We start from the raw sequence: 11,856 nt of genomic DNA, 5'->3' as shown, positions 1-11,856 counted from the left end.
TCCTGGAACTAGCTCTGTAGACCAGGCTGGTCTCGAACTCACAGAGATCCGCCTGCCTCTGCCTCCCGAGTGCTAGGATTAAAGGCGTGCGCCACCACCGCCCTGTAAATGTAATTTTTTAAAATTATAAACTGATTGGCCTAGTATCTGAGACTTCTTATTTACTCTTATATTAGCCCATAATACTCGTGTTAGCCACGTGACTTGGTACCTTTTTCAGTGAGGCAGTCACATCTTGCTTCCTCTGCAGCTGGGTAACTCAAACGTCTTTCTTCCCAGAATTCTCGTTGACCACCTCTACTTCCTGCCTAGTCACCCTGCCTATATTTCCTGCCTGGCTACTGACCAATCAGGATTTTATTAAAAATAATACAAGTGACAGGATAAAAGACCATTGTCCCACAGCACTCCCCTCCCCCTTTTTTTAAAATAAGAACTCTGAATCTAATATCCTTTGTTAAGCTTTTCTCCTGACCATTATCCATAACAACTTGTAACCAATATTCTAAACAAAGGAAAATATCCATAGTCCATTTTTGGGGAATGAGGCATTGTTTCCCAGGCTACTTCCTGCTGATTGGAGGCGCTGATAATCTTATGGGGACCTAAAGAAAATTTAGAATTATGATCAAGTCATGACTGGTGTATCCTGTGAGGTTTGATTATCTCAGCCAGCAGTCTTGAATCTGCTCTGGATGTAGAACTCAGACATCTGGGCCATCCGCTCCTATTGGAGATTTCTCAGGTGGTCTTCCTTGATCAAACCTGATTTTTCTTAGCCCAGAATAAATCCACAGCCTCTCATTTCCTGTGGTAACTAAAACAAAACCTCTTCTCCAGAGTAACATGCTTAAATTTTGAAGTCAAGGCATTTTCAAAATATATGTTTGATTAATCCATCAGCAGTAAATGTAATTCTTAACTGATAATTATTCTTATTGTAGATAGTTTTACTGTGTTAGAGCTAAAACTGTTTAGACAAAAAAGTGAGCTGGGCGGTGGTGGCGCACGCCTTTAATCCCAGCACTCCGGAGGCAGAGGCAGGCGGATCTCTGTGAGTTCTAGGCCAGCCTGGTCTACAAGAGCTAGTTCCAGGACAGGAACCAAAAAAAGCTACGGAGAAACCCTGTCTCGAAAATAAAAAAAAAAGTGGGAGATGTGGAATAATCTTTTGTACAGTGAAGATGTGTCTTTGCTAAAGCTCCTTAAGATTAGTTTAATAAAAAAAAAAAAGATTAGTTTAATACAGAGCTGAATGGCCAGTAGCTAGGCAGGAGGTTTGGCCCGAGAGAGATGCTAGAGGACATGGATAAAAAATAGGAGATGCAAGGTGGAAAAGAGGTAAAAAGTCATGAAGCAAAATAAATTAAAATATATTAGTAGATTAAAATAAATGGATTAATTTAAGTTATAAGAGCTAGTAGAAGCCGGGTGGTGGTGGCGCACGCCTTTAATCCCAGCACTCAGGAGGCAGAGGCAGGCAGATCTCTGTGAGTTCGAGGCCAGCCTGCTCTACAAGAGCTAGTTCCAGGACAGGAACCAAAAACTACAGAAAAACCCTGTCTCGAAAAAATCCAAAAAAAAAAAGAGCTAGTAGAGGGGCTGGACAGATGGCTCAGTGGTTAAGAGCACTGGCTGCTCTTCCAGAAGCCCCAGGTTCAATTCCCAGCACCCACATGGCAGCTCACAACTGTCTGTAGCTCCAGTTCCAGGGAATCTGACACATATAAAATTAAATAAATTATTTTTTTAAAAAAAGAGCTAGTGGGACAAGCCTAAACCATAGGCCAAGCTTTCATAATTGTAAGTCTTGTGTCATTTTATGTGAGCTGGTGACCCATAGAAAACTCCATTACAGAGGATGCTGTGTCCCCTGGAACCGGCGCTACAGACTATAGTAGATTGTCATGTGGGTGCTGGTGTTTGAACCTGGATTCACTGGAAGAGCAGTCAGTGCATTTAATTGCTGAGCTCTCTCTCCAGCCTCCTGGAATTTTTCAAAAGTATAATATAATCTGTTTTCAGACCTAGAGATAAAGCTAATGTCACTTACAGTGCTGACAAGTCCTTGGTCTCTTGAACTCCGCTAAATGCAGAGTTGTGCCCATGAGCTCCACCCGGGGAACTGAAGAACCCGCCTGACTCCACTGTGGAGACAGGAGCCTTTATGCTGTATTTTTAAAAATGAGTTTCTGTTTACTGTTGAGAGCTGAGTTGCTCACAGAGCCACAGACTGTGATGGTGTAGTGGGGTCTCATTCCTGAAGGGGCCCAGCTCGGCAGCCATCTCGACAGCCCATGGTCCTGTGCAGACAAACAGGACTAGTGAGAAGCATCCAGCTGCCCCTCCCTGCCCGACACTGGGACAGCTCTATGCAGAATGACAACCACACCTGAAGCAAGGGCTCACCTAAGAGCCCACAACTGTGAGATAAGTCTCTGGTTATACTTTAATAAAACCAAATAAATAGAACCAAAAATCTGGTATCTCTGCTGGAGACACAGTGCCGGGGATATCTTAACTAACTTCTACTCCCCATGCGGTCCTGTCCAGTTCGCAGCTGCTTCCCCTCACACCCACACACTAGGTTCCCCAGGGTAAATCCTGGTCTTTTTGTTGCCCTTTAATAAAGGCATTCTATGGCCACTTGCTGAGGCTGAAGAGGTTTTGTTTTGTTGTTGTTTTTTTCATTTATTATGTATTTGTTGTGTGTCTGTATGCATATATGGGCTGCAGGAAGTCAGAGAACAACTTACAGCATTTGGTTCTCTCCTCAGACCACATGAGTGCCTGGGAAGCAAACTCAGGCTTGGCAGCCCGTGCCTTTACCCACTGGGCCAGCTTGGCAGCTCCAAAAGTAAGCTTTATTTCTGCTCAAGCCTCAAACCTCCCTTCCACAAACAGGACACGCGGTGAAAGAGCGAAAAGAGAAAGGAGTTAAAGTGCACACAGGTAACACTCAGGACAAGAGCAAATTTCTCAGCTGACATGGCCAGAGCTGTCACCGGCTCTGCCTGCATACCACAGAGATTCCCTTTCCTGTGTCAGTTTCCTGGCAAAACTTCCTCAGACTCAGGGAGCTACAAACGGTTCACTCAAGGACCACATGGATGCTAGGCTTGAGAACCCCAGCCACAGTTCTTCAGGGAAGGCCCAGCTGCCTCCAGGCGCCTTTATACTTTTCCACGCCTGTGAGTTCTCTGATGCCGCGTGAAAAAGCCCAGGTGGCGGAAGCCCTTCCCACAGTGCTCACACTCGTAGAATCTCTTTGCCAGGTGGACCCTCTGGTGGATACTGAAGCTCTTGGGCCACCGGAAGGCCTTCCCACACTCGTCACAGGTGTAGGGCTTCTCCCCGCTGTGAATCCGCTGGTGGTGGCTGAGGTTCTCTTTGGTACGAAAGGCCTTCCCACAGCTGTGGCAGTAGAAAGGCCTCTCTCCAGTGTGAACGCGTTTGTGCCGGAGGAGGTTTGACTTCTGTTTGAAGGCCTTCCCGCAGTCACTGCACACATATGGACTGTGTTCAGTGTGGATCTTGCGATGCTGTGTTAGGCGGTCCTTCCAGTTGAAGGCCTGTCCACACACCTCACAGCCAAAGGGCTTTTCACTTGTGTGATTTCTCTGGTGGCGCAGAAGGTTTGAAACCCAGCGGAACGTCCGGCCACACTCAAAGCACTTAAAGGACCTGGTTCCGGTGTGTACTGTCTGGTGAGCAGCCAGCCGGCTGTAGCAGCTCAGTGCCTTCCCACACGTACTACAGATGAAGGGCTGTCCCCCTGCACCGTTCTTGCACTGCTCTGTGAGGCCTGGTTGCTTCTTGCAGGATTTTCCACACACCTGGTTTTGGAAAGCATCCTGTCTGTGCACTTTCTTCCCAGGGGTGGCTCTGGGAAGGTTCACCTTACCCGATGTCAGGACACTCTTCAAGGCAGGCCCTCTCTTGGCTCCTGTCTGTGGATGGGCCCTCTCATGAGCCGAAGCCAGGTCACGGGGTCTCTTAGGATCCACGGGCTTTCTGCCTCCTGTGGAAGAACAGACACATTTACACGGAACTGGTTCAGTGACAAGTCAGCTCACAAAGCAGCTACCCAAACAATGAAGAAAAAGCTATCAAGTGTCAACCAACTCAATCTACTGAGGGAATCAAAATGACATGAATTATGAAGAAAATGTGTTCAGTGCATACAGATGAGCTTAAACTAACAAGACTTAAAGTGAACCCAATGTTCATCTGACCCAGATAGTGGAAGACAGGGCCAGGTGCTCCAGCACAAAAGAAACCATAATAGGTTTAAATGGCCCCAAACCCACCAAAAGCCCATTAAGCTTGCATCAGTCCAAGTAATGGGCCTTATTCCTACCATGGAAGTGAACCTGGGACAGTCATTCAGAGCTGGCTCTCTGCAAATTAGAACCGTTCACCCTATGAGCCATATCTTCCCACAAACAGAGGCCTGAGGCACTCCCCAGCTGGGGGCTCCACACAATCTGGGGCCCTCGCAGCTTATCTCAAGTACACAAAACCACTTTGTTTCACTTCTGGGAGGATGTGGAGTAAAAAATAAAAACCCAGAACAGAGAGATATAGCTCAAGAAATGCTTCCCACTGCTCAACTAAGGCCTTGAGTTCTATGCCTATCAAGGCAAAACAAACAAACAAAAAGACCCTCCATAGAACCTGAAGGAAAAAGCCAGGTTCTATCCCAGTTTTGCAAATGAGCAAACACATGTGAAATAGAGAACCTGCCCCAGTATCACGAACCTGGAACATATCCTCTGCCAAATGGCTATCACAGTCAGATCACAGCTGCTCCTAGACTTCCCACAGATAGCACTGGGACACTGCCTCCCTTTCTCAAACACCTCCATTTCCATAGCAACCTCACCACAAGGGTCCATTGGCGTATGTACACGTCCCTCCCATCTGAGCTTCATGGCAGAAATATGCCACTCCTGCACCTCCAAAGTCCCTAACTAAAGTGCTCTGCAGGCGGGAGAGATGGCTCAGAGGGTTAGGAGCACTCGTTATTCTTCCAGAGGTCCTGAGTTCAATTTCCAGCAACTCCATGGCAGCTCACAACCATCTATAAGATCTGATGCCCTCGGGCTGGAGAGATAGCTCAGAGGTTAAGAGCACTGACTGCTCTTCCAGAGGTCCTGAGTTCAATTCCCAGCAACCACATGGTGGCTCACAACCATCTGTAATGAGATCTGGTGCCCTCTTCTGGCCTGCAAGTATACATGCAAGCAGAACACCATATATGTAATAAATAAAATCTTTAAAAAAAAAAAAAAAGATCTGATGCCCTCTTCTGGCATGCAGGCAGACAGAACACTGTATATATAAGTAAAGAAATAAAGGCACTCAGCATCTACTCTCCCACTGTGTCTGTCTTGGGGTAGGAAAAGTAGCCTTACTCAGTGCCAGGAAATATGGGACGGTCGACCAACACCAGCCCACCCTCCATCTTGCTTACCTGGGCAGACACCTTTTCGTGCTTCTAGAAACTCAAGTCTGTCCCAATCTTCAACCCATGGTTCATCCCACTGTTCCAGGTGAGAAATAAGGTCTGGTCTAGGGCCGCGGTATCCTTTTCAAAAGTGAGAAATGGTATCTGATTTGTGTAAAAGACAACGTTAAAGCCAGGACTCAGACTAGCTCTGGGAAGCACAAGATGACCCCAGCAGCCCGGTCAGCCCTTGTAGATCCCTTGGAGAAGCTGCCTACAAGTAGGAATGAGGCAGAGAGAGAGGCTTACAGGAGGGAGACGGGAATGTGCATGTATCTATCTGCACATGAGCATACACACGAGCATACACACGCTGACACAAAGCCCAATGTAGTTAGTTCTTTGAGGAAAGAAGTCAGGCTACCCCGAGATGCCCTTGATCAGATGTGGTCCAGGGGTCTTTATACAGGACCCACCAGGCTCCAGAAACTAACATGCAGCCCTTACCCAGTTCGATGAAGTTCCTGAAGTTTTCCAGCATCACGTCCCGGTAGAGGGTCCTCTGTTTGGGGCTGAGACACTCCCACTCCTCCCTGCTGAAGTGCACGGCCACATCTCTGAAAGTCACTGGCAGCTGGTACAAAGATGGCTCCAGGACTGCCTGCTACTGAGAGAGCGTGAGTCAGAGAGAGCATGCTAACAACCCTTACACTGTGCAGGGAGAAGGGGTAGGGCAAGCAAAGAGCTCGGTGATGGTCAATATTCAGAGAATCACCTAGGAGACACAGCACTGTGGATGTGTTTGTGAGGGTGTTCCCACACAAGTCTAGCCAACCCTGAATGTGTGCACGATCATCCCATGGGTGTGGTTCCAGTCTCAGGAAAAGGGAAAGACAGCCGGCTGAGTGCCAGCATTATCTTTGCCTCCTGGGCAAGGATGCAATCTGTCCATCTGCAGCTCGTGGTCCTGCCTCCACGATGGGCTGTGTCCCTTCAAACTGTGAGCCTAAACAGCCTCTTCCTCCCCTGAGCTGCTCCTGTCACAGCAATGAGGAAAGTTACTGACACAGAAAACCTCCTCACTGGGCTGGGCACATAATCCTCTAATTTGTTCTGTGCCATTTGAAAATGAAACAGTTTAATCCCAGAGCTCAGAGGCAGAGGCAATTGGATCTTTGAGTTTGAGGCCAGCCTGGTCTACCCTGCGAGTTCCAGGACAGCCAGAGCTACACAGAAAAACCCTGTCTTGAAAAACAAAAACAAAACAAATTAATTAATTAAAAAAAAACAAAAGGGAAGAAAGAAAATGAACCATCATTAGTCACTGTTATGGTTTGGCTACAGGCACAGCATGACCTTCCCTTCAGATCAGCCATTGCTGTCAAGAAAGATAATCTTGATTCTGTAACCAGGACAACAAAACAAACAAGCAGTACAGTAATAAGTAGGTGTGCTGCAATGATTACGAGAGCATTAAACTCTAGTAGGAGGGGAGGCCACCATCCCAAGCTTGCCTGTGATCCCTCTCCTTTCCACTTGATCCAGGGTCCAGATAGGGAAATGGTGCTACCCACATTCGGGGTAGATACTTCTGGTACAACTAATCAATTAAGAACATCCTTACCACCACCACCTGGAGGCTCATGCCTTAATCCCAGTATTTGGGAGGCAGAGGCAGGCAGATCTCTGTGAGTTCGAGGCCAGCCTAGTTTACTAAGCAAGTTTCAGGACAGTCAGGGCTATGCGGAGAAGCCCTGTCTTAAAAAAAAACAAGAAGAAAAAAAAAGGAGAAAAGAAAAAGAAAGGAAGAAACTCCCCCCTAGTTGGGTGTGGTGGCTGAGGGATGTAGATCTTTGAGAGCCAAAGGCCAGCCAAGACTACACAGAAAGACTGTCTCAAAATAAACTAAAAAAGCAAAATCCTCAAAGACATGCCCGAGGCCCACCTTCCAGGTGAGTCTCTCAAGTTGAGAGTTCACATAATCAGCACCTCCTTATCTAGAGAGAACAGGTCTGGTCACGCTTCCCAAGGAAAAGCTACTAAATTTATAGGACAAAGGAGAAAACCAAAACTATAATCAATTTGATTACCTCAACAGATCTAAGGTACTGTCATTTTTAAATACACATGAGCTGGGTATAGTGGTGCACGCCTTTAATCCCAGCATTTGGGAAGCAGAGACAGGTGGATCTTGAGTTCAAAGCCAGCCTGGTCTACATAGGAGGCTCTAGAACATACGTGGATACAAGCATCCTCCCACCCCTAAACCCAAAAGATGGACATGCAGCTCAAAGGAATAGAATACGATCAGAAACAGAATCCATAAACAGTTACATTGTTTTTCTTTTTCTTTTTTCCCCTCCCAGAGACAAGGGTCATGACAGATGTTTTATGAGAAAAGCACTAAAGGAAATAAAAAGAAGGATTATAGCCTGGTGGTGGTGGCGCATACCTTTAATCCCAGCATTTGGGAGGCAAAGGCAGGTGGACCTCTGTGAGTTCAAGGCTATCCTGGCTTGAAAATGTCCCCTCTCCCAAAAAAGAAGAAAGAAAAAAGAAAAAAAGATGGATTTTGCTGGTGTGGTGGTGCACACCTCAAATCCCAGGGCTTGGAAGGCAGAGGCCATAGGGTCTGCCAGGCTGGTCTACTGAGCCAGCTCTGGGCCAGCCAAAGCCACAAAAACAGACCCTGTCTCTAAACAAATTCTCTTTAAAATTAATTTAAAAATTAAATTGAAATTTGAGGGGTGGTGGCATGTGTCTTTAATCCCAGCATTCAGGAGGCAGAGGCAGGTGGATCTCTGGGTTTGAGGCCAGCCTGGTCTACAGAGTGAGTTCCAGGACAGCCAGGGCAATGGCTATTCTCTACAGAGACTCAATCTCAAAACCAAAGAGCCAAGGCCAGGTGTGCTAGTTTCATATTTGCAGCTGCTATGAAATTCTGGCAAAAAACAATTTAGAGAAGGAAGGCATGTCTAGCTTACAATTTCAAGTTATAGTCCATTGCCATGGGGAAGTTGAGGCAGGAATTCAAGACAGCTAGTCACATCAGAGTCAAACGCAGAAGAACGGACAAATAAAACGTTTAGAATTCAATTGCTTTCTCTAATCTCCCAGAGTCCAGGGCCCCAAACCTGTGTCTGCCCATATCAATTAATCAATCACGGCAGGCCTAGAGGCCAGCCTAAATCCAAGGATCTCTTACAGGGCAGTCTTCCCAAATGATTCTACATTGTGTCAAGTTGAGAAATTAATCATTACATCCACTTTGCCAACACAGCTATGTCAAAGATAGCTCCAGATACTTAAAAAGCAAGCCAAACAAAACAAAACAAAGTTACAAAATTTAATGAAACCAGCAAAATTTAGATTTTCTGGCTTTAAAAAGGAGTTAGGAAGAGGAAAAGGCAAGCTAGAGAAAATGTTCCTGAAATATCCTGGAGTTGGGAGACTCTCACTCAAGTCTTGGGATAACATGACACCCTCCCCCCAAGAACTCATGAGAGACCATCCTTGCTGTAATCACATGAGGTTTATTGACAAGAACCAGTGCTCTGGGGCCAGACTCATATCCCACCCAGGAGTAGCTGGGAGAAGGGGTATTTAAGGGAAGAAACCACAACCCAAAGGAGGTAGGGAGGGCGTCATTGGAAGACTCCGAAAATACCAGTGATAATCACAAGGGGGTAACTTCCCGTTTCTCAAGATTGTTCTCAAGATTATAATCTAACTTTGTGGTCAGCCAGTTCCTGGAACAAAGTCACTGAACCGGTTAACCTAGATTTTTGGCTCTACTCTTCCTGCTAGGGGGTCTGGATTTATCCTGGTCTTTCATTCCCAATACATCTTTCTGCCAAAGAACGTGTAGTATCCAGAATAACTTCTACAAACTAACGGTAAAAAGAGGAAAACATTATATAAGGGTAAAAGCCGCACTAATCCTAGCACTCAGGAGACAGAGGCAAACGAGCCTGGCACTAGAATCCAGCCAGACTACAAAAGCGAGAGCCCATCTATAACTGGGAAACTATTTTAACAGACAGCACAAAAGTTGTGCCTAGGGGCATTCAACCTTTGACACCGCGACGTAACTGGTCAGCGACAAACGCGTTGTCTGCATTCTTATCTATAAACGACCTGTAAGGCTGCAGGTTGGAAAACACCCGCGAGACCCGAAGCTCGGGGAAATCCGGGTCCTGATAGTGACTGCCAACCACACACTCTGTGTTGATAAAACAAGAACACTGCCCCTCATCTGAACACCTGAATGGCTGGACTTCGAAGACTGAGCGCAGGGGAGCGTGGGAAATCTACTGAAAACAGAGGACTGCAACCCTGGAGGGCAGGAGCCGACAGAGGCCCGAGGGCTGCACGAGCTCCGTGCCAGCGAGCAGAACGAAACCCGAGCGCGAGTGTCGTGGGGATCCAGGTGGGCGCGAGGGTCCGTACTCACCGGAGGGTCCTCGCGGTGAGCCCGCCGGGGAAGAGCGCTGCCCAGTCGGAAGCAACACTTGCGCCGAGCCTCCAGAGGAGCAGCGGCAGAGAGGTGCGGGCGCATCTGAAGGGTGCCGGGGTCCGGTCCGCTTCAGTGCAAGCGCAGCGTCGCGGAGCAGGGCGGCCCAGAGCTGCACGCCACCGGACGATCGCCGAGCTCCTGCGGCTCCGGTTGTCAGTTCGGCTGCGCGCCGCCCTGACTTCAACTCACTAGCGGAAATACGCCAGCCAGCGACTGAAACCATTTCCGGCACCTCTAGGAGCCGGGACTCAATGGTGCGCTCCTGATGAGCCCTTGGGAAGGCGGAACTGTACACCGAGCCGTCCGCAGGTCCGCCCTCCTGGGGCCCCGCCTGCTGCCAGCGGTCGTGCTTGGTGCGCACCTGGTTGGTGTGCCCCTGTCTGCCCTTGTCCTTCTGGTCCCTCCACCGTGGAGGCTAGGCTGGGCTCTGGCGCTCCTGAGCCCTCTAGGAGTTTGTTGTTTTTCAAACAAAGTTTTTCTGTGTTAGCCCTAGCTGTGCTGGAACTCGCTCTGCAGATCAGGCTGGCCTCAAACTCAGAGATCAGCCTGCTTCTGCCTCCTAAGTGCTGGGTTTAAAGGCATGCGCCACCATGTCCAACTTCTTTCTTTTTTTTATGATATGTATAATAAAGTATGGTCAAGTACAAGTAATAAAACAATTTCCATTTTAGCCTGTTGAGTGTACCAATAGTGTATGGGCCTGCAGTTTTGTGTTTTGCATGATTGAAAACACGTTACCATAAAAATCAGAAATGCCCCTGTCCAGGGAACTTTCTTCAGTTCCTCCCCAGCAGCCAGGGTCAACAACATTCTTTCTTTGGAATTTGTCCTAGGATCTTCTCTAGCCCAGGTTGTCCAGGTGCATTCATGTGGTGGCATGGGGCAGGATTGCCACCTCATTCTGTTCACTCACCTGTCAGTGGACACTGGGGCCACTGTGGTGCTAGATTTAAATCTAAAGACCCAGATTTACTTGTAATTCTAGTTTAGGCAACACTTCATTCCACAAAATAAGATAATCCCACGAACTGAGCAGATGGCTGTTTTACAGAGAGGAAGTTAGATCTAATGGAAAGAAAGAAAAAGGCAAAAACAAGACTGGTCTTGTCAAAATTACTTTCTTCTAAGGCAAGAGACAGACAATAAAAACAAAAACAAAAACCAACAGCAGGGACACTGGGTTCGTCCAGGTTGCTTTCCTGTAAGGACCAGAGCAGAGCAAACTTCTGTCGAGCTCCCCAAAGGTGAGACAACAGCCTAGTTTCCGTTGATTCCTGACAACTGAGTATGGCTGACTCCTTTGCTGTCTGGTCAGCTAAGGGCCCAGTGCAGGAGCCTAGTGCCAAACGAGGGCCTCTTGTGGATTTTGTTGAGCAAGGGTGCTGTGAACACAGGTTTACATTATATTATATTACCTGTTTGCATTCACTTCTTTGGGTTATGTACTCAGGAAATAGAATTTCCAGAATTTTCTAGGTTATATGTTAATTCTATGTTTGATTTGCTGAGGAATCAACACACTGTCTCTACATCAGATACACCTGTGCTCGGAGCAGCAGACCCAAGGGGTTCAATTCTCCGTCCTCACCAACCATGTAAGTTGCTTTTGGGCTTTTTGTTTTGCTTAAATTGTAATCATACTATTATTATTGTTTTGGTTTTTTGAGACAGGGTTTCTCTGTAGCTTTGGAGACTGTCCTGGAACTAGCTCTGTAGACCAGGCTGGCCTCGAACTCACAGAGATTTGCCTGCCTCTGCCTCCCGAGTGCTGGAATTAAAGGCATACGCCACCACCGCCCAGCTATTTTATTTTTTGAGGCAAGGTCTCACTATGTAGTGTTGGTTGGCCTGGAATGTGGACCAGGCTGTAGTAATAGGAGCCGTGGGCTGT

The 11,856-nt window shown here is 47.4% G+C and overlaps 1 protein-coding gene across 1 annotated transcript; it reads right to left on the bottom strand.

Moving 5' to 3' along the window:
- Positions 1 to 2,842: 2,842 nt before the first annotated feature.
- Positions 2,843 to 10,132, bottom strand: Znf707 (zinc finger protein 707). The gene is made up of 4 exons (XM_005354269.3): positions 9,903 to 10,132; positions 5,957 to 6,113; positions 5,477 to 5,590; positions 2,843 to 4,021 (listed from the first exon to the last, which is right to left on the bottom strand). The coding sequence occupies exons 1-4, from the start codon at positions 10,005 to 10,007 to the stop codon at positions 3,174 to 3,176; spliced, it is 1,224 nt and encodes a 407-aa protein (XP_005354326.1). The 5' UTR covers positions 10,008 to 10,132; the 3' UTR covers positions 2,843 to 3,173.
- Between the last annotated feature and the right edge of the window lie 1,724 nt (positions 10,133 to 11,856).

This window comes from Microtus ochrogaster, chromosome 15 (assembly GCF_000317375.1).
Source record: "Microtus ochrogaster isolate Prairie Vole_2 chromosome 15, MicOch1.0, whole genome shotgun sequence".
Lineage (NCBI taxonomy): Eukaryota > Metazoa > Chordata > Mammalia > Rodentia > Cricetidae > Microtus > Microtus ochrogaster.
The sequence above is the reverse complement of the archived record's forward strand: the minus strand, read 5'-3'. Positions and strand labels throughout refer to the sequence as shown.